The sequence below is a fragment of the Agrilus planipennis genome, unplaced genomic scaffold, assembly GCF_000699045.2.
Source record: "Agrilus planipennis isolate EAB-ADULT unplaced genomic scaffold, Apla_2.0 scaffold300, whole genome shotgun sequence".
Classification (NCBI taxonomy): domain Eukaryota; kingdom Metazoa; phylum Arthropoda; class Insecta; order Coleoptera; family Buprestidae; genus Agrilus; species Agrilus planipennis.
Window position 1 is genome coordinate 57,358 of NW_020439093.1, and position 23,635 is coordinate 80,992.

At 33.6% G+C, this 23,635-nt stretch overlaps 1 protein-coding gene across 1 annotated transcript in view; it reads left to right on the forward strand.

Annotated features, from left to right (window-relative positions):
• The window catches only part of LOC108741408 (glutaredoxin domain-containing cysteine-rich protein CG31559-like), a 47,063-nt gene that overhangs the window by 15,608 nt on the left and 7,820 nt on the right, over positions 1-23,635 (forward strand). Inside the window, exon 3 of the mRNA XM_018476223.1 lies at positions 18,675-18,740. Coding sequence (XP_018331725.1) covers positions 18,675-18,740 — 66 coding nt within the window. The remainder of the gene's footprint in view (positions 1-18,674; positions 18,741-23,635) is intronic.

Genomic DNA, 23,635 nt, shown 5'->3' on the forward strand with positions numbered 1-23,635 from the left:
TATTTATCCTATCATTCACAATTGAGCGATTTTTATCTCTATTTTATAAATAATATTTGGATTACATTGCCTTATTCATTAAGTAAGTACCTATTAATCTCTACGTTCTATATTCAACAAAGTGGTTTTACATTTGTATTTCTTATTCATTTAATGTATATAAGACAATATTTTTTGTACGAAGGGTAAATTTCGAGTGCTTGCAATGCATGCAACTAGCGGTTAATTTATTATTGGATGTCGTTAACGAATACTAAATTAGCCATTGAGCTATATTATTTTTATGTTAGTACTTTACACAGGGCTGTTTGGTGTGGGCTAACAAGTGGATTCTGCAATATTAATGTTTTTGGTCACAACTGCTTTAGTTTTTGGGAATTACGAAAGCTTTTCAATTAAACAAAAAGTTTGTAACAACCAATACTCTTTTTGAACCAATAGATCTTAGGGCATCCCAAAATCTGCAGCAAAAGGTAACTGTCACATTCTATTCTAGTTCAGTTGTACTCAATGAAATGGTTTAATCGACACAATTGTCAAGATTTTTGCTAAATGCTGGAGGTAAATGGCAGAGAAGTAATGCTTTTATATTAAGTTCTTCCTCCCTGTCAGTCACTCTGAGATCGAAACTGTTAGCACCATTGCTTCGAGCGGTCGAAATTCACTTTTGTGAACAGTTTGTTTAATCACTTTCTTTGTGTTAAAAATTGTTTGAAAAATGAAATTTAAAGGAATTGGAATATTGTAAATAGGTATGCAACACATCGTACACTTCAGCATTAGAAATTGCTGATATTAACTACTTTGCCGTGTGCTGGCAAGTCATAATTTCTTTATAATATTCTACGTTTGAAATAGGTAGGTATCCCGCAAAAACACGCTGATGACTTTTTTCGTATTGGATAACTCCTTGGTGAAATCTTATACTAATAATTTATTTTATAAGTAAAATTTAATTTATAAGCTGTTACACCATCTAAATGAAGGAAACATTTTAGACCGATACGAAATTTTAGAAAAAAAAAACAATTTCATTAAAAAAACACTAGCAAATTATCACCTAGAGTTCGGCAACAACCCCTTCCTAGATCCTAAGCTAATACCCTAAGCGGTCCAATATTTAAGGAAAATATTGTCATCGCAACTTTAGTACCTAATAATACTCCTAAAGGGCCCTAATAAGAAGGCGAAATGTACATCGAGTTTATAATAAATTTAGTAAAACATCTCCACGTGTACATGCCGCTAAATGTTTGAAGAATTCATAAGTAATAAAAACATACAACTTCACATTCGGTTACAAGGAAGATTATGTTTTTAAATTTAAAATGGATCTCGCATACTTAAGGTTAAAGACAATTATATATAGAATAAGCCCTAATAATTTGGTTGACTGTATCTTGTTTTCTTTTTTTCGTTTCTTTCCTTACGTGGAAAATAAAGGGAATTCAATGTCCCATTATGCTAAATTTGAAAATTTCTTTGTTCTTGATTCGCTATCGCTTTGGAGAAATAACAAGAAGGAATTTTAATAGGTATGATAATGTACCTTCCTGGCGGATCGTCGTTTACATTTTCGGTACTGTTTCGAAAATCGGTTAAGCCTTTGCTTGTACTTTGCGTGACCTCGACCGACTATTACGTTTTATTTGGGTCAGCCGAAGAAAACGGGAAAATGGTTTAATTAATTTTTCTAAATATAAAAATGCGGCTCTCACGCCTTTCATTAGTAACCAAATTACGTTTTACTGTGATAAAAGCTGACATTATGAGTCGATGGAACATTACGTGTATAGAGATGCCGGACTTTTCCCATTTTCCGCTATTTCCGCTTACCAAGAGCATTACAAAACCCTTTGGCGCTGTTATTAAAACGTGAGAGGTAAAGAAACGGGAAACGTCAACAATTCTATTCAATGTTGAACGCTTTTAATTTCATAAATGAGAAAATGGATGTATAAAAATATTTTATAATTTCTCCCTACTTTTTCCAGGGACTTAAACCCATTTGTAGAATTATACAGGAATACATTAAATTGGAACATTTTCATTAGTTTGTGTGTCAAAGATGTTGTAGGTGCTTATTTGATAAAAGAATAAGGGACATTAATTTATTGAAAGACGTTTAAGTGAAAACGATTTTTAAATTTGTATTTTTACAGTCAGCAAAATTCTTCCCTTTTATTAAACAAAGTGGTTTTACAGCATGTATATCTTCACAGAGCATTTGAAAGTAATTATCATAAGTATTTTACCCGCTACCTGATTCAGCATCGGAGATGGAAGAACCTCTGAAGAAGTTCGCCACTCGTGCTAGCGAAACGTTAGGAAGCAACTACAAGCCTTCACTAGGGTTTACAATATCGAACCAAAAATTCAAAATCGGTATTAGGTATTTTTTATATGGGTTTTAATACCGACAGTAGAAATTTTAATAAAAGAAAGAAAACAGATGATTCTTTTTTTTTATTTACGTTTTATTAGAAAGAGTAAATATCACAAAAATTCATTTGTAACTTATATAAATTATAACACTATATAAATCAAATTTGTATCATGTTTCGATTTTAAATGTACGAGGGTGGATTGATAAGTTTCCGGCCTAACCAAGAGATGACGCCACTAGGCCTACCTTGAGGTGACATTCTATAGTACCATCCTTGGATAGCTTGTAGCTATAGTTTCAGCCCGATCTCCTTGCTAGTGTAGGTTTGACAGCACGCTGAACAAGACGCCTCTGTGGTTTTCGTAAAAATGGAAAAGCAGGAAAATCGTGCTGTCATCAAATACTTTTATTTGAAGGGGTTAACGCCGAAGGAAATTAAAAAAGAGATGGACTCAACACTGGGGACATCCTCCCCGTCATATTCAACCGTTAAGCAGTGGGTTTCCGAGTTTAAAAAGGGTCGTGTGAGCACCTCTGATGGGCCTCGCTCAGGACGCCCCGTTGAGGTCACAACTCCAGATATGATCGAAAAAATTCATCAAATAGTGCTGGGAGACCGCAGATTGAAAGTGCGTGAGATAGCTGAGACCTGTAAGATGTCATATGAACGTGTGCAACATATTTTGCACCAACATTTGCATATGGAAAAGCTCTGTGCAAGATGGGTGCCGCGTTTGCTAACAGTCGACCAAAAATTGATTCGAAAAAACATTTCTACCGCAAATTTGTCATTGTATAAGCGTAATCCAAGCGAATTTTTGCGTCGATTCGTAACCGTTGACGAAACGTGGGTCCACCACTACACTCCTGAAACCAAAGAACAGTCTAAACAGTGGATTGGACCAGGGGAACCAACTCCAAAGAAGGCAAAAACAATTTTTTCGGCGAACAAGGTTATGGCTACTGTTTTTTGGGATGCAAGAGGTATTATATACATTGATTACCTTGCAAAGGGTAATACTATCACTGGTCAATACTACGCAGACTTATTGCAACGTTTGAGCCACGAGGTGAAAATTAAACGACCTCATCTGGCGAAGAAAAAAATCTTGTTTCATCACGATAACGCACCAGCGCACACGTCAATCGTTGCGACGGCTAAAATCAACGATCTAAAGTTTGAATTGATGCCGCACCCTCCTTACTCTCCAGACCTAGCCCCGAGTGACTATTTTCTGTTCCCTAATCTCAAAAAATGGCTTGGCGGTAAGAGATTTGCGGACAATGAAGAAGTAATCGAAGCTGTAAATGGTTATTTTGAGGAGCTTGACGAATCAGTCTATAGAGATGGCATTAATAGACTGGAACACCGCTATGAGAAATGTATCAGCCTTGGAGGAGATTATGTTGAGAAATAAAAAAAAAAAATTTTTAAAAACCTTGTTTTTCTTGGTCAGGCCGGAAACTTATCAATCCACCCTCGTATATGAAGTCCGTTTGTACTTTCTCCATTTTCTTTAATAACTTTTGAACATTTTTTACATTGCGCGACCATATTCTTTTCATCATAAAAATAATGAAACCAAACTGAAGTATTATCAAAAGATTTTTTATATTCTTTAAAGTTACTCTTATTCATTATTATGGGTTTATTAATTATATATATATACATATACATATATATACATATACATATATACATAATACGGTAATTCTCGCTAAACCGAATGATTTAGATGCTATTTAGTCTCCTTCAAACTACTGAAATCATAATTTTTTTCAAAAACAGATGAATATCTCAAAAACTACTAGAGATAGGTGCAGGGAACTGTTAGCAAAGTCGACTTAAAATTAAACAGTGAAACAAAAAATGTAAAAATATGCTTGGTGTTCCGTTTAAAATGACTAAAAGTATTTTCTGTATCTTACACCATATCCACAGCTGTTTTATAAAAACATTTGTTTTGTTAAAAGTATAATAGCAGAGTTATGGATGAAACTGTATTAGGTGGAACACCCTGTAGATTTACGCGGTATTGCAACAACTTCAGTTATAGTCAAATAGGTAACCACCTACTTTCAATACGCTTGAGTTGAATTATCGATAAAGTTTGCAATACACGTGAAAATGGATGCCAATTTCGTACCTTAGATTAAGTAGGTAAATGCGTCTCATATCGTGTGACGGTAATAAGCACTGGAAGTTTAAACTTTTGTCGAGGAAATGTAATGAGAAACACGTGACAAAATCAAGACAAAGTTCACAGTAAAACTTCTTTCATATTCTGCTTCAAATATTGTCGGATGTGGCGGTATCCCGCCTTTCGTTTCTTTTGGTTATTACCACTTCGGATGAAATGAACTGTATTCTCCTTACTAATTGTTTTTTATTTACACTAATTACACTATCTATAAACACTTGCATTAATAACTTGTATAATCTATTTGGTTGTATACATATATTGGGTTTTATTGGTAATTGTTTGAATTGTTGAATATGAATCGAATTGAATGAATTGAATGAATCGAATTGATGGTTGGATATGAATAGATATAAATCGAATTGATATGAATCGAATGCTTTTCATGTTTTCAAATTTCAGTATTTATATTAGGTATTGACGAAAGCGACACGCCCAAAACAGGCATCTCTTGGGGTAGGTAATTGACCTTACTGGTCTTGTCTTCGGTGAAATACCGAACCCCAATAAATTCGGTATTTCCGCCAATATCATAAATTTATGGTTGGTCGCAGATGTTTACTTAACAACTACTTTGAATTTATCCTACACTATAGACCTAATAAAATAAAATATACAGAAAAACTACTTAAGAAATATGTACAGTAATATACAAAATAACACAACACCAAACATTCCGCCCGCCTTGAAAGGATCCCCTTTCAAAATGTTATCAGTCTATTGGTAGCGGACAAATGTTTATTGCGGCACGTTTCACAACACCCTTGGTTGTTTTAACTGACACTGTACGCACTATACCATCACATCCAGGATATGTGTTGGTTATTCGCCCTAAGCACCATTGAAGAGGAGGGAGATTGTCTTCCTTTATTAAAACCAACAAACCGGGTTGCAGGTTGATTCCAGGGATTTTCCATTTGGTGCGTTGCTGCAATGACGACAAATACTCCTTCTTCCATCTTCTCCAGAAGTGTTGTCTAATCTGTTGCAGTCGTTGCCATCTGGATAATCTGTTTTCCTGTATATTTGATATGTCTGGTTCCACCGGAGCAGTAAGTGGATTGCCAATCAAAAAATGGCCAGGAGTTAAGGCATCTAATTCGTTGGATGAATTTGGTAAAGCGGTTAAGGGTCGGGAATTAAGGATGGCTTCTATTTGAGTTAATACAGTGTACATCTCTTCATAGGTCAACATAGCATTTCCAATAACGCGTTTTAGGTGATATTTTATTGATTTGACACCAGCTTNATATAATTACATTAGTAAAAAAACGACGGATCTGTAACCTTGTAGGCTCGGTTTGTCGTGATTACTGTTGTCATCTCTCGTAGCTTAGCGGTTAGAGCGTTAGTGTGTAAAGCCAGAAGTCCCGGGTTCGATTCCCTCCCGACAACAGCTACAAAAAAAAATTCGTCACTTAACCTGAGGTAGTTTGTAGTGGATGTAAAATTGAAAATGAATTTTTACATTAATATTTCATATTTAACCACCATTAATAATTAGAAATGACATAGTGTTTTAGAGTTGTTCTTACTATGGAACTATGCGCATTTGGGGTGAATATTATTATTGGACTGTTTGAAAGTATTTGGAAAGAATACCCTTCCTGACTCGGACATTTTTTTTTGCATGCTAAACATTTTTCACTTCTGTTTCTTAATATGTATCTATAAAACCTTCTTCCTTACAATATATCATCTATCCCTAGGCAAAATTAGATCAAATTACACCTTTCGGAACTATGAAAACTAAATTGTAATTGTCACAAAGCCACCTGTTGTATCTAAAATTATAGATTTTGTGACATTTCTACATTACATGAATTTTTTTCTCTCTATAAACAGGGTGTCCCAACAAGGTATAAAACGAAACGTTATTCAACACCTTATTAAAAGCACACGGAATTGTGTTCGTCGGAAACAAAGGCTGATAAAGCGAATCGCCGACCAAGGCATATTTGATATTGTGATATAAATTGGTACCTTTTATAAAGAAGTTTAATTTTCTCAAAAAGTGTTAGTCGTAGATAGTAACATCCTTATATCGGACGAAAGGAAATAAAATTTTGCACGTGATGAGCTGACAGAAAATATGTAATGTAATAAATTCCAATTAAAAGAAAATAATTATGCCAGTTCGAAACAATTTATTTTGGAAGTGGTAGATTTCAATGAATGTGAAAAGAACATTTTCGCGTTAATAGTGGAAGTTGTAGGCTATTTTATTACTTTTTTAATATCTTCAACTGTAAAGCAGTTATTGAAGAAACCCGCTCGCTTGGGACACGCTGTATATACACATTTGTTACCATAATAGCTAGCATATATTTTATTATATTTTAAAAACTAAAAATTTGAAATTATAAACAGACGCTTTTATTTTTAATATCCTTCTGTAAAGATCATTAAAAAGAAAAGAGTTTAGCGAAATGAACGGTATATTTATATTCATTCGATTTACATATACAGATTTAATATAGAGAGATATTTAGCAGATGGTTTGACAGATTTTTATAAAATGGACATGTTTGAAAGATAATTACTCTAAGATGAAATCAAAAGGTGTTAAATGTACGAGCCGTCAGGTGCCGTTATATGGATTATCGGGTTTAATAATCTTGGAAATTCCGCACACTTTGAAATTAATAGATGGCCAAAATGCGGTCAAATAAGTAGGGCATATCCTTGCCACGTCTAAATCATAACTCCAAATGCAATATAAGGTGTGCTCGTTTGAAACCATTCCTCACGTGCGTGAGAAACCTTACTCCTGGTATATTAAAGCCCTTCAGAGACGGCTTGTATTATTAAATAAACTTCACACACAACCAGAAAACTGTATCACGATAAGCTCAAAATCTTGCATCGTGAAATTACAAACGGCTTTTTCTCACAAAGGATACGCTCCCTTTCTGTCGGCGTTTGTTTCTTTCCTTTCAAAAAGATTTGCACGAAAGTAGCTATCGTATATCCTATATATCCAGAGCTTTTTTTGGTCTGCAGGCAGGGACGTAGCCAAATATCTTTGCATGGGCCAAGGGTACGCTGTTCTAGTTTTTGAGAAATGCAAAAATTAGCAGTACGGGTCCAATTAGCATTACAGCTGAAGACCTCATAATAATGATGATGTTGATGGGTCGAGGGTTGTGCGCGCCATTATAGGTTTCAATATTCTACAGGCTTGGAACACCTCCAAGTTATTTGCTGTGGTAATAACTAGATCGAGCGACATGGTTTAGACCATTGCTTAGCATTTCTATGGTTTCCTTGGATCACTTAGACAAATGCTGGGGCAGAAATATTCCACAGATAATCTTTCACTCTCTTCTGTCTTCATTTCGTCTGTCTCATTTTTCTCACCCAAATCACCACCCACCCATTCCCACGATTGCTGAAAGGAGGCTGAAGAGGGCCTTTCGCCCTACCTTCCGGTGTAGTCCGGAGGGAGTTCCCACCAGTATTACTGGCTGGTGGGAATGAAACACCCAAAAGTTTTTTTTGGTAATAACAAATAGAATCTTCGTATAAAAAAAATCGAATATCCAACATCCATAAATAAAACATTAATTATCTGCTGGTTCACGTTGGTTATCGAATTTATATTGTAATTTAATTAATTACCATGGCTATTACTGTGAGTTTATGAATTTGGTCTCGATTAACGCTCGTTAATTGAACAGGTTTCGTTGAATGGTTTGCGTTGAGCCATCTAATTTTCTGCTGAGGTGGTTTAATTGTTCGGAGTCATTCAATAGGTAACTGAAAATTAAACAGAAGCTTTAGACAAAAGTTTAAATTTGATTTTATGCAAAAGTACATTCACCATGTGTCTACAACTACATTGAATTTATCAACAAATAGTTCCAAAATTTTGACGGCAACCTATGCAATTAATTAAGCTTATTATACCTAGGTACCTTATATATTATGTTTCTAAACGCGTATCTAAGTATGTTTTTTAAATAATAATAAAATTACTTATTAAAGAAGTATTTTTAAAAAATAAGCTTTTATTTAACAATAGAATATAATAATATACCAAAAAGGAAATAATTAGTATAAATAAAAGCTTGGGCTCTCATTAGATATTAAAATTATACAATAGCAGTATTCAAACGAAACGAAATATTGTGTAATTTTTCAGCATAATTTCGCTTCTAATGAGCGCCCAGATTTTTATTTACACTTATTATTTCCATTTTAGTATATTTTTATATTTTATTTGTAAAATTTTTCTTTTTAATTATTTTTTGTTATGTAATTTTATTTTCTAATTTTTAGTCTTTTGAAATTTTGCAGTCAATATTATATCTAATATTTGTCAACATTTGTAAAGTGTTTAAAACTTGTAATGACCATTTTCACAGAAATTTAACTGTTTATTAGAAATTGCATCAATAAATTAGGTATAAAAAAACCTTATGAATCGCCATTTTGTGACGTTTGCCGTACTGGATGTAGAATAACGTCAAATTACTTATTGTGTGTTCCCTTTTATTTGATACCCATATCACAGGGGCTACTATGAAAATTATAAATCGCCATTTTGTTGCGTCCGCCATATTGGATAAAAAATGACGGCATTTAAGTAATTATGTGTGCCAAATTTCAGCTCGATAGTGGATGTAATATTGATTGCCAAATTCCAGGACATATATACGAGTGAAATTAAATAAAAGCTTCTAACAACAAAACAATCGTAAATAATAAGTTTTATGAACAGATATTTATTCATTCGTCAAAGCCCCTTTGTTCGTTTTAATTTCTTTTTTTTTATTGGTGCTTTTATCGTTTATGTATAGGGTTGTTCGGAAAGTCATTTCGTTTTTTTTTGTAGAAATGAAAGACAGTTTTCGTATAATAAACAAATACTTTATTAAATTATATATTGACCGTTCTGGTCCAACACCTTTTGCCATCTTTCTGGTAGTAGCATAATTCCACGCTCATAAAATTTTTGGTCTTTGCTGGCAAAAAACTGATCGAGGAGGTTTTTGACCTCCTCATTTGAGGTGAAGGTTTTACCGTCTAAAAAATTTTGGAGTGACCGGAACAAATAATAATCCGATGGTGCCAGGTCTGGAGAATATGGTGGGTGTAGCATTGTATCCCATTCAAGCTGTAAAAGCTTTTGGCGAGTGACCAAACTTGTGTGAGGTCTCGCGTTGTCTTGGTGAAACACTACACCTTTCCTGTTGATTAGTTCTGACCTTTTCTGTTGAAGTGCATCATTCAGTTTGTCCAGCTGATGACAGTAGACTTCCGAATTAATCGTTGTGTTATCCGGTAAAAGCTCAAAAAAAACGATTCCTTTAAAATCCCACCAAACAGACAGCATCACCTTTTTTTGGTGAATATCGGCTTTGGAAATGGTTTGAGCCGGTTCATCTTTTTTGCTCCATGACCTCTTGCGTTTGACGTTGTTGTATACAACCCATTTTTCGTCCCCAGTGATGATGCGCTTCAAAAACGGATCATTTTCGTGACGTTTGAGAAGCGAATCGCAGACGTCAATGCGGCGACACAGATTTCTCTCTGTGAGAACATGGGGAACCCATACATCGAGCTTCGAGGATAATCCCAGGCCTTTCAAGTGGTCATAAACTGTTGAATTTGATAAATTTAACCTCAATCCGATCTCACGTGTTGTTATTCGCCGGTTCACATCAACTAATGCCTTTATCGCGTCTTTATCAGCTTCAACCGGCCTTCCCGAACGTGGTGCATCTTCGACATCAAAATTGCCGGATCGAAATTTAGCGAACCAGTTCTGGCACTGGCGTACTGTCAACACACCTTCTCCATACACATCAGTCAATTTCTTTCTGGCTTGAACAGCATTTTTACCCTTTCTGTAGTAAAACAGTAAGATATGTCGAAAATGCTGCTTATCGCTCTCCATATTTAAAAGGGCACCAACCAAAAACTACTGCGTAGAATTAATTGGAATTTTTCACACACAAGCCTTGCTATATGAGCTCTCAAAGCATATAAAAATTATACGGCTTAAATGTGAAGTTGGGTGCAAAAGAATACAATTAAATCCTCTGTCGGGAAAAAACGAAATGACTTTCCGAACAACCCTATATTTACTTATCCGAAAAATATTTCATACTTTATCAAGAATATATGTATGTAAGCACGAAATACTTTAGTGCATTAAAATACTCAGCAGTTATCCCAAATAACCGCTGGATAATATTCATATTTGTTAGATAAATCGATGAAGAAGTGCGCTTGACTTTAGACTATGGTCTTATTTTAGCTCTGAGGCGTTTCAAGTATCTAAGATGTTATCGAAATCGAAATCTTGTTCGAAACTGCCACAGCACACTATCTGTGTAGTTTAGTAAAGTTCCGGAGCATTTGCTACTTCAGCGTAGTATTAAAATTAACCTCACCGTTTCGTGTAACTTGCTTGAATTATTTACTTTGTTTTGGGCGTATAAAGTTTGTAATGATAGTGAACAAAATAATGAAGTAGATTAGACGAGTTGCATTTAAAATATTTAAACTCATTTTTCACTTCAAAAAGAAGGGTGTCTCTATCTCGAGCTTTTGCAAATTTTAACATTAATAAAGTCGAAACTTTTAATTTCCCATAAGAAAATATACACTGGGACTTGAACAAAATCAAATCTATATTTTAATGTGCTTATACATACTATAATGTGCTGGTTAAGAATATCTTCAGTTTATTTTCCTATAAGCTAATCAATTCAATATCAATTAATAAGTAATAGCAGGTGATTTTTTTTCAGTTGTTTTATGCTTGATCCTTTCGGTCAAATATAGTCCAGTCCAGTCCAAAATTGGTACTTATTGGTATCTTACCCTCCTCTATGAATGTTATATATTTCTGATGTGTGTATGTTATTTTTAACAGGTGAGAACAACCCGTTTTGACAAAAAATTGTAAAACAATACATTTAAACAATACTTCGATAAAATAATATTCCAGTATGATCAATAATTTTTTCTCCATATATTGGTACGTAAATTGTGAGTAATTGAAATGTTTGAACCCTTAAATACTATCTTTAATGGCGAAACCCACAAAAAAAGCAGTTTCAAATTTTTTAATGGTGCATTTATGATGAACTCATGACTCATGACTCGTTGTCAGTATTATTTTTTTTTCTACTTTATTGCAACGTCCGAACATGTAAGAACTACCCCTTACTAGGAAATGTGTAAAAACACGATCGGTTTTTTAGCTGCAACTTCCTCAATTTTGCATATTATCCAGTTGCGCAAGAACTGATTTTGAAGGTAACTTTCAAGGACTACAGGGCTTGCAAGTTTCAATTGTCTTGAACCCATATCTTTTGAGGTTTAAAGCTTTATGTGGCTTAGAAAACGTAGTCCTCACGCTAATATAAAAATTTATGAGGACGACATTTCAAGATATATTAATCGTAGTAAAACCAAAAATCAACCAAAATTTTGTGCAAAAGAAAGATGATTTTTTTTTCGTAAATTATTTCGCTTTTCAGTTATTGGTGAAAAAAGGAATTTTATTCAAAAATTTCGAAATATCTGTCTAACGTAAATCAAACTTATTTTCAAAAATAAGAATTCTAAAGCATTCAAACTCCTAGAATATATTGTTAGTACCTTAATGAAGGTAATTATACATAGATTTTGTTTATTTTCAGTTCTTGCCGTAAAGTCATTGTTTATTATACATTATTTTTATTACAACTCCACTATTTTTATGCTAATGATTTCTACCGGAGCTCATTTTTAAGGTCTCTCAAACTCTACAAATAAAGATGTTTAAGGTTTTCTCCAATAATCCGTCGTTTCGCTACTTTACGTAAAGTCAAAAGTTTCGAATTAATTTTTCGGCGATCAAACAGTCATCTTTAATGATTCATATTTGTATTTTTATTTAATGAACAGAAACAAAAAGAAAACTGATCGATTGGCTATTCGAGAAGCTTCATTTTTGCTTCAGTAGCTTCCAAAAACGCGGTTCTTTATTCGTTATTCGTAAAAAGCCGCACCAAAATATTAATTTTTTTCTTGAAGAAACAACAATATCGATTGCCAATAACTCAAAAAACGTTGATTCATAAAAATATGTATGGAATAATTTTTGCTAAAATTCATTCCAATATCTATTTCTGCAGTTATTTGAAGTACTAATTTGTCACCTCTTAGAAGGGGTGGCAACCACACATCAGCACCATCACGATATCACGAATACCTTATATATACCGTGCATATTTTATTAATGTATATGGACGAGTGTTACCATACTCGCTTTATTGGGACGAAGACGTAATCATCTTCATTAAAATAACCGTTGCCACCTTTAGGCCATTAAAAATAGTATATAAAAAAATACTAATGCTCACATTTACCGGTAGTCCCTTGAAGACATAATTAGTCACTGATAACCACCATTAATGAGTAATAATATATTCGCAGAATAACGACATAATAAAATGTGCACCAAAGAATAATCAATTCATGATGATACCTGAACTATTTCACAAACTAATTATTAATAGAGTTAACCTAGCATATGCTATATTCTATTAATTATACGGATATTAAAATCGGAATGCAGTACAGTACCAAATTCAACAACTTTCTACAACAAATTGTCAAGTATATGGTCGTCAATGTAGTCACGTTCGTGCATCGGTAATAGCTACAGATATTAGAACAGTTATTGCAAAACTGTGACTTTAATAAACATACTGACAGTTTATGTGCCATCCACGTCCATCTGCCCACGTATTCGGCTTTACCATAATAAATGGAAATTGCCTCGAATAGCTTTCATAAAATCCATCTAAATGTTACTTATATATATCATCTCAAAACATAACGCGGTGGCGGTATAAAGATTTCAACGTCATCGAGAGACAGAGTTTATGGTAACATCATCGTATAATAGAGGGGTTAACGTTCTAAGTAGAGGGTAATAGTGCCCTATTGTTTTAAAAATTACGTCATCAAAAGTGCTCAAAAATTTACAGAAATGTAGTCTTGATTATACCGTTGGAACAAAAGGGGTAACGAACGGGGGTGAAGTAGACAATAATTATTACAAAAATATACGAATAAATTTCGTTGGTTCTCATTATTTCGAAAAAATGTTTGGACAAATAATCTCTAAAATTTACCTACTTGAGTGCACGGCACTAAAGAAAAGGAAAATATGTATGGTACCCCAATCAGTGGAAAGTAAGCAACTAAACTTTTGTCTATTATCTGTCTGCACTGCTAAAACTATAGCAACTAATCTAAGAATTTTAATTATAAAGCCCAACAATATTTTAACGGAAACCTACTCAAAACATTAATCAAATTCGAAAGTAAACAAAGAGCTACAACGTTAGATTTCGTAAGGATCCAAAGCGCTGAATTGCGAATACTGCCAAAATCTGATGAATGTATCATCATCATGAGGTCGTCAGTCCTAAGACTGGTTGGACACACCTCCAGTCTTTTCTATCCTGAGCTAATCTTCGCATTTTTCTAAAACTAGAACATCCCACATCCTTAACTATTTGCGAACAGTAATCTAATCTAGGTCTATACGTCTATCCCTCCTAACTCCCGTTTCTTCTTCTAATATGTCTCTGACTAGACGTTCATGCCTGAGAAGGTGTCCTACTAACTCGCCTATTTCTTATCGACATCCATGGAGTCCTCTGTTCTCCTATTATTTCTACTACCTCTTCACTTCTAACCTTCTCTATCCACGATATCCTCATCATTCGCCGATAACACCACATTTCGAACGCTTCTAATCTTTTCTTTTCCGCCGTGCTCACTGTCCATGTTTCGCTCCCGTACAGCGCCGCGCTCCAAACACACACCTTTAACAACCTTTTTCGAATTTCTAAATTAACCGTTCGCGAGCATGAAAGTAACCCTGCGCTATCCTCTGCTTTATATCCCTACTACCCCTTCCGTCCTGACTTATATGACTTCCTATAGATACCTAAAATCAGTCACTTCTTCTAATTTTTCGTCTCCTATCTTTATATTCGCTCTTCCTTTATTTTTTTTAATGTATACCTCAAAAATATCTACTGATATATTAAAAATAATGGACTGTATATTTTATTAATTTGATGCACTTGTATGAAATAGGCGATAAAATTCTGTGATACATTTATGACAATTTTTTGAGCACTATGTTTAAGTACACGAACAAAATAATTAGAATTAGGTTCGTACTGCTCTAGTATTAATGATATTAGTTAGTGTCGGAATAGTTTTTCGATAACATGTATTGACGGCTTAAGCAAAATTAATTTTGCCAATTAGCTTAACTATACGTTACATACATTCGTATTTAATTAACGCACGCATATGTATCAAATTACCTGTTTCGTAACATATTTGGTATACGAATTAATGTAGGTTCTGAAATGTCAGTTACTTCTTACTACGATTGCGCATATTAATTACACTTTTGCAATCAATTACAGTCAAACTTTTCTAGCTCTAACCTACTAAATGCAACTATTAGTTATGCTCGAGTTAGATAAAATGCCAGTTAAGGAAAATTTCTGCTTTACCGTCAAACTTCTTAATTGCTGTTTCGAAGACATCGCTTCTACTTATATTACTATCATTAAGTCTACCGCTCGTAATCTTTATAAGGCCTCTTGCACACGGAAGAAATTATTTTGCGTATGTTCAAAGAGAATTTAGCATAGGTACCTATCGGTGTCGGTTTTTCTACGGTCGCCGCTAGAGATGTGCAAAATGGTTTTTTAAAAGTATTTAAATCCAAAATGCAAATAGTTCTTTGTTTTGTTATTTGTATTTCCCTTTTGTATTTAGATGCTAAATGCAAAATACTTTTTTCAAGTAAATATTTTTTTGTAGTATGCACCTATTTAATTTTCTATATTTACTTAAGTATCAAATATTTTTTAAGAATACCTTGCAGGCATTTGCCCATTTTTTAAATATTGGAGTATTTTCTAGATTAGTAGTGGTATTTGCTCAATATCACCAGCTGGGAAGATTGAGTATGATTTATATTTTTCTGTTTGAACTGATTGAGATATAGTTTTTCTATCTTTATGTTATAGTTTCTTCAGTTCACTTGTGCCAAAATAGTTTGTTTAGCGTGAAAGATCACAGTCAAAATAGGGTTTTTAAATTTTGGATTAAACGCATTTACGAGGGTGGATTGATAAGTTTCCGGCCTAACCAAGAGATGACGCCACTAGGCCTACCTTGGGGTGACATTCTATAGTACCATCCTTGGATAGCTTGTAGCTATAGTTTCAGCCCGATCTCCTTGCTAGTGTAGGTTTGACAGCACGCTGAACAAGACGCCTCTGTGGTTTTCGTAAAAATGNAAGTACACGAACAAAATAATTAGAATTAGGTTCGTACTGCTCTAGTATTAATGATATTAGTTAGTGTCGGAATAGTTTTTCGATAACATGTATTGACGGCTTAAGCAAAATTAATTTTGCCAATTAGCTTAACTATACGTTACATACATTCGTATTTAATTAACGCACGCATATGTATCAAATTACCTGTTTCGTAACATATTTGGTATACGAATTAATGTAGGTTCTGAAATGTCAGTTACTTCTTACTACGATTGCGCATATTAATTACACTTTTGCAATCAATTACAGTCAAACTTTTCTAGCTCTAACCTACTAAATGCAACTATTAGTTATGCTCGAGTTAGATAAAATGCCAGTTAAGGAAAATTTCTGCTTTACCGTCAAACTTCTTAATTGCTGTTTCGAAGACATCGCTTCTACTTATATTACTATCATTAAGTCTACCGCTCGTAATCTTTATAAGGCCTCTTGCACACGGAAGAAATTATTTTGCGTATGTTCAAAGAGAATTTAGCATAGGTACCTATCGGTGTCGGTTTTTCTACGGTCGCCGCTAGAGATGTGCAAAATGGTTTTTTAAAAGTATTTAAATCCAAAATGCAAATAGTTCTTTGTTTTGTTATTTGTATTTCCCTTTTGTATTTAGATGCTAAATGCAAAATACTTTTTTCAAGTAAATATTTTTTTGTAGTATGCACCTATTTAATTTTCTATATTTACTTAAGTATCAAATATTTTTTAAGAATACCTTGCAGGCATTTGCCCATTTTTTAAATATTGGAGTATTTTCTAGATTAGTAGTGGTATTTGCTCAATATCACCAGCTGGGAAGATTGAGTATGATTTATATTTTTCTGTTTGAACTGATTGAGATATAGTTTTTCTATCTTTATGTTATAGTTTCTTCAGTTCACTTGTGCCAAAATAGTTTGTTTAGCGTGAAAGATCACAGTCAAAATAGGGTTTTTAAATTTTGGATTAAACGCATTTATTAGCACCCCGCAATATTTTGTACTTTTCAGTCTTATACAGCTGGTGAATATAAATTCGATATTGTTTGGTAGGCTGTTTTGTCGTAATTCATAGAATTTCGTAGTTCTTTGCTAAAGGTACGATTAGTGGTGATTTGGTAGGTGCTGATATCAATTTGGAATTACAAAATTACGTAGACGATGACACTGAACCCGGAAAACAAAATTGTTCCAATTCCAAGGATTTTAGAATTTTTTGGGCTCTCTTCAGTTAAAGAATTATAAGGCATTCATAGAATATCTGTTTGTCCCCTTTTTATGCTTCTAATACCTTCAAGGGTCAATGTGAGCAACTTTCATTCAACAGTTTATATAATGTTTGATCGATGATACAAGTAAAACTTTTAACTGCAAAAATGTATTTTGCATTTTACAAAAAGAAAATACGTTTGGAAAAGTATTTTTCAAAAAAATATTTAAATGCAAGATGGAAGTAGGTATTTTTTATTTTGTATTTGCATTTTAAATACAAGTATTTGAAATAAATCACATCTCTGGTGGCCGGTTGGCAAATTTGTTCAATTTTCTTTGTGCATTTCATTCTTCAAATCCTGCAAAATCTCAAATAAATGTATATGTATATATGTTCAATATAGAGTAGATCGGATAATATCGTAGTGCGGCACTGTCAGTTGACCAGAAATTAAATCAGTGACCGGTCACCGGTGGCGTGTGTGTGATATCTTTAACTGGAAAAACTGTTTAAAGCACCTTATTAGTCCCTTTGTAGACTATACGAATTTTCGCTGTGCATCTAACCTAACCAGCCAAGTCGCCCGAACAACAGTGGATCACAATGAATCGTAGTGTCTATTTGGAACTTGTCCTGCTTTCTTTTAATCACGTTATTTATATTAATAAAGTACTTCTTAATGCTGTTNAAAACATACCAAAAACCAAAACCACGAAATCGTCCATCAGGCACAAATATTTTATTACCGTCTACTTTTTATGAGTACTGTAATGTTCGTGTGTTAAATTTAACTTCTTTCTAAGACTGATAACGACAAAAAATATTTACATTAATTATTAAAGAACTTAAAACACTAGTAAATTATTACTAAACTTAGGTTATGAATTATTCTATTTATTTACACTACTGTTTACTGTTATCACTATTCACTGCGCTATTTATTTCACTGCTATCACTGTTAATTTATTTCTCGATTCACTTCTGCAACGGTCAATTTATTTCTTCTTCTCTCAGCGATCGTCTCTTCCTTTAAATACTCCTTTGTTTACTTTCTGGAACCTTCTGGAAATATCGGGATAGTTTATTTTTTTCTTTGAATTGTTTAACTGCTTTCTCAGAACGCAGGTACCACACACACATTTACAAATACGGCGGACATGAAGAAAGGCACCCGCGGCTAGTCGGCGAATCGATAAGTTGATCACGCAGGTGTGCCCAATCGCACACAAACACACTCGTGCTCGCTACAATATTGTATCAACAGAATCTCGTTTAGAAACGGATTTAAAATATTAGAGATATGCTAATTTATTTTAATTTTTACCATATTTCATAGTCTTTTTAGTGCTTCAGTGTTTTTCATTCTTTTAGTAATAGTAAATTTTCTTTTTACTTTTTAAGGTATGCATTAGTTTGCCACGATGACAATAAAATTTCTAATTTTGCTTGCAATGAATTTTACGTTCCTTAATAGTATAATGGAGAGGATAATTAAAAAACGTAATTCTTTTGTTTCAGGATGCCGACACCATAGAGGTCCTTAATGAAACTGGAGAGCTTCGTAAAATATTGAAACCTTACAAGGTTAGTATTTACGGATATTCATGTCTTTCTAGTTTTCGAACTTCCACTAAAAACGAATTTATTTTTCGAAAGCTTCATTTGTCTCTACTGTTTTGTCTTTGCGAAGAATTTTATATGGAAAGTTTTTTTACTACTGTTGTAAAACAAGATACAACGTTTACGAAGCAAAGCAAAAAACCTTTTTTAAAAACATTTGAAAGCCGTGCTTTTAAGAATAAAAGTCTTTACTGGACGACGAGACGGCCGAAGCACTTAAACAGAACCCATGAATAAACTAAAATTTATTACTTCAATCACTTGTCTGATAACTAATTTGACAGAATTTCAAGCTGTTCCACAACCCAGAGCTTTCTTAGTCTATACAGGGTGTAACAGAAATAAGTGTCTAGCTTTGGAAAGTTTAGTCTATATGTAATAAACAATTGCACGGTTTGGTTAAGGACAAAAAGAAATTTCTAAGAAAATCATAATAATTTACAATCCGAGGCTGGTCTTGTGTGTGAATTGGTAACATAGGTGTCTACCGAATAGCATAGTGCGATAAAAAAAAGCTACATGGATGAAGAATGCAAACATTGCCGATTATCGAACGTCTATGGTAAACATAAACAATTTAGTACTATACATAATGTTTTGACCCATAAATTAAATAAGTTCATTCGAATTTCCACACCGCTTTGAGGTATTACCAAAACTTGTTTCCTTTTTATGAGTGGTTGTAAGTAAACTTACCAAAAAAATTAAATAAGTCTCTAAACATTTCGAACCACACATTTACCTAATTCAGCGAAATCGCGAAGGACAATCAGTTTCAAGGATGGCTTGAACTCGCTGCAAATGATAAGGATGTAAGAAATTGTTCCTTTAAAGTTTGCAATAGTGTCACATGAGAGGAACTAACGTGGCGATATTATTCAAACTCGTAAATACATATCGTATCACATTAACAACAACTTTTTGATTGATGTTGTATTGCTGAATTAATTTATTGAACTGCATATTGACTGGCTCATACAAGGTTTAAACGTTAAAAAGAATAAACGGTTATTACAGGTTGGCTGTTAACATAAACACTAAGAATCATACTTAATCTTATCTAACAATTAAACAATACAAGAGCAAAAAAATACTACACCGATGCTGGCAATTACCTGCTGATTGAATGCAGCGTTGCGGACCGTATTTCTTTACCAGGGCCGGAATTAAGTTTATTTGTTCTTTCAACTACGTTTTTCTCGAAAACGGTGAACTGTCGATCATACAAACGTTTACTTTTTTCATGTTTTATAGTACTCTATCGTCTCCTACAAGCTTGACACTTATTTATGTTACACCCTTTATAAGGAAACAATACAGATAATAAGCTTGAAATATCCCATCATGTTGTTAAATCACCTGCCTCAATTTAGGTATTTTGATACACTACTGTTACTAAAATGACATTCAAAAGGTCTAGAAACGTAGGGGTGAGAAAAACAGGGTAATTTCCCTTAGGTCTGGCTTTATAAACCGCAGTATTGTGGACTAAAATTTATAAACGTTAGGATAAAAGAAATTAAAGCAATTCTGAAGTGAGAGGTTTTTTTTTATTACTTTACGTTATCAAAGCACCAACATTTTGCATTAGTGGTGTTAAGGCTCTTTCTGGGCTAAGAAGTTATATCTAGTAAATATAATATAAAACTTATAACAAACAGAAAAATTCGCTAAAATTATGAAACTTATAAAGTTATTTTTAGTGGGTGCGGTAACAATAATACTAATAAAACTAAACATCAATGAGATATTCACCCATACATAGCACACTGGTTTTACTATTTAAGTAACAGAAAGTTTTGAAAATTACACACAATATAAAATAATAAATATTAAAAGTAATTAAAAGACTAAAAGTGGTAACAGTTATTATTTTATTTATTATTTATTATTAGTGGTTGCAAAAATTTAATTTTTAAAAGGCAACCCGGTAGCAATGTATTAATCATTCATTTGAATTAAGTTTCATTAAAAAGCAGATATCTGCAGTCGGCTCTTAGACTATAACGTAAATATAAAAACAGCAGCTTTTCGTTACAATATAAAAAACTGAAATCTCACAAAAAAGAAAGCTTGGATAGGAGAATACAATGTTGACTAGGGGAGCCCCTCCATATTTGAATAGTTACACTGCTTGCCGTTGATGCCACTTTCTACTTCAGTTTCGGCGATATTTTCGTAATGCATATGTGTGCAAACGACTGTACACCTGAAATTAATAGTTACAATGTGATTAGAATATGTGCGTATGCAACCAACCATACACACTTTTAATCCCGCTCACTTTCCCAACTGTTTATTTTTGACTCAAATATGTCAAAATTTCCAATTTTTGATTAATGAAAAGTTCAAGACTTCAAAAATAGTTTTATCTTTTATTTAAACGTTTCAATATTTAGTTAGTTCTAGGATAGTATATTCTAAGGGGATATATATTTTCGCGGTACGGCTGCAAGTAAAAAACATATTTTTTTCCATATTCATCGTTAATATCTTTTAAACCGTTCGATAAAATCTGATAAAATTTTCAAAAAAGCACGGTTCTCGATTGTATAAATTGATTTTTCCCGTTTTACGACACCTTTTTAATGGAAAAGTGCACTTTTCGAACGTTTTGTCCATGGCCGACTGAGAGATTGACATACATACACAAAAACCTACGCTAGAAAAGTATTATAAGTATATGATATTGTGTCTGTTTCAGCCCAGATAAAAAGCTACACGTTACCCTTAAAGCGCATGGTACTTTCTATAAATACAAAGCTCGGTACAGGTGGGCGTATGTTTGTCTACAGTGTCACGTTTACTTCCTTTCGTACATTTCGTAACAAACGTCATCCCACACATTAAACTTGTTTGTACAAATCCATTTACAATCTTTGAGGCATTCTTATAAAGAAAATGATTGTTTTTAACTGATTTGTAGTTCACAAAGAAAATTGTATTTCTATTATAGAGAAATGATTTCCAATGTACGTAATGATATTTGAAAATAAACGTCATTGTTATTCATCAATTGGTTCTGTAATATAGGGTTGTCCGGAAAGTCATTTCGTTTTTTCCCGACAGAGGATTTAATTGTATTATTTTGCACCCAACTTCACATTTAAGCAGTATAATTTTTATATGCTTTGAGAGCTCATATAGCAAGGCTTGTGTGTGAAAAATTCCAATTAATTCTACGCAGTAGTTTTTGGTTGGTGCCCTTTTAAATATGGAGAGCGATAAGCAGCATTTTCGACATATCTTACTGTTTTACTACAGAAAGGGTAAAAATGCTGTTCAAGCCAGAAAGAAATTGACTGATGTGTATGGAGAAGGTGTGTTGACAGTACGCCAGTGCCAGAACTGGTTCGCTAAATTTCGATCCGGCAATTTTGATGTCGAAGATGCACCACGTTCGGGAAGGCCGGTTGAAGCTGATAAAGACGCGATAAAGGCATTAGTTGATGTGAACCGGCGAATAACAACACGTGAGATCGGATTGAGGTTAAATTTATCAAATTCAACAGTTTATGACCACTTGAAAGGCCTGGGATTATCCTCGAAGCTCGATGTATGGGTTCCCCATGTTCTCACAGAGAGAAATCTGTGTCGCCGCATTGACGTCTGCGATTCGCTTCTCAAACGTCACGAAAATGATCCGTTTTTGAAGCGCATCATCACTGGGGACGAAAAATGGGTTGTATACAACAACGTCAAACGCAAGAGGTCATGGAGCAAAAAAGATGAACCGGCTCAAACCATTTCCAAAGCCGATATTCACCAAAAAAAGGTGATGCTGTCTGTTTGGTGGGATTTTAAAGGAATCGTTTTTTTTTAGCTTTTACCGGATAACACAACGATTAATTCGGAAGTCTACTGTCATCAGCTGGACAAACTGAATGATGCACTTCAACAGAAAAGGTCAGAACTAATCAACAGGAAAGGTGTAGTGTTTCACCAAGACAACGCGAGACCTCACACAAGTTTGGTCACTCGCCAAAAGCTTTTACAGCTTGAATGGGATACAATGCTACACCCACCATATTCTCCAGACCTGGCACCATCGGATTATTATTTGTTCCGGTCACTCCAAAATTTTTTAGACGGTAAAACCTTCACCTCAAATGAGGAGGTCAAAAACCTCCTCGATCAGTTTTTTGCCAGCAAAGACCAAAAATTTTATGAGCGTGGAATTATGCTACTACCAGAAAGATGGCAAAAGGTGTTGGACCAGAACGGTCAATATATAATTTAATAAAGTATTTGTTTATTATACGAAAACTGTCTTTCATTTCCACAAAAAAAAACGAAATGACTCCGAACAACCCTATAGAATTCTGTTATATAATTGACAACTTTCTACAATGAAAAATTAAAATATCGCGAAGTATGTAGTAATGCAAATATATGTACGTAAATAAACAAAAGACAAAGGAGAAAAGATTAACACGTTTAAAATTAGATTTGCAGTTGGAATCTAGAACGGTCAAGATAGAGAAATAGAAGCGGTATTAACAAAAGTAAAATAAAAATATTGTTATTTAAAGGAGGGAAAAGTAAGAAAAGATCTAATATAAAAAATGGAAAACGAAATATTAAAAGAAGTTCCTTATTTTCAATTTCCAGGAAGTCAGATAATACAGGATGAATGAAGAGGTAGAGGTATAAAACAAAGAACAGCATAAGGTCAAATCGCCTTTAACAAAAAGAAGTCACTTCATTTTTCTTTATAATCATTAAAAACAGGCAATCTTCCGAAAATGTTTTTTTTTTTCTTTATAACATTCTAGAACAATTTTGAAATAAACTTTTTTTATGTCATTTCCAATTTAGAATAATCTAAAATCAGTTTTATTATATAAATTAAATTAAAA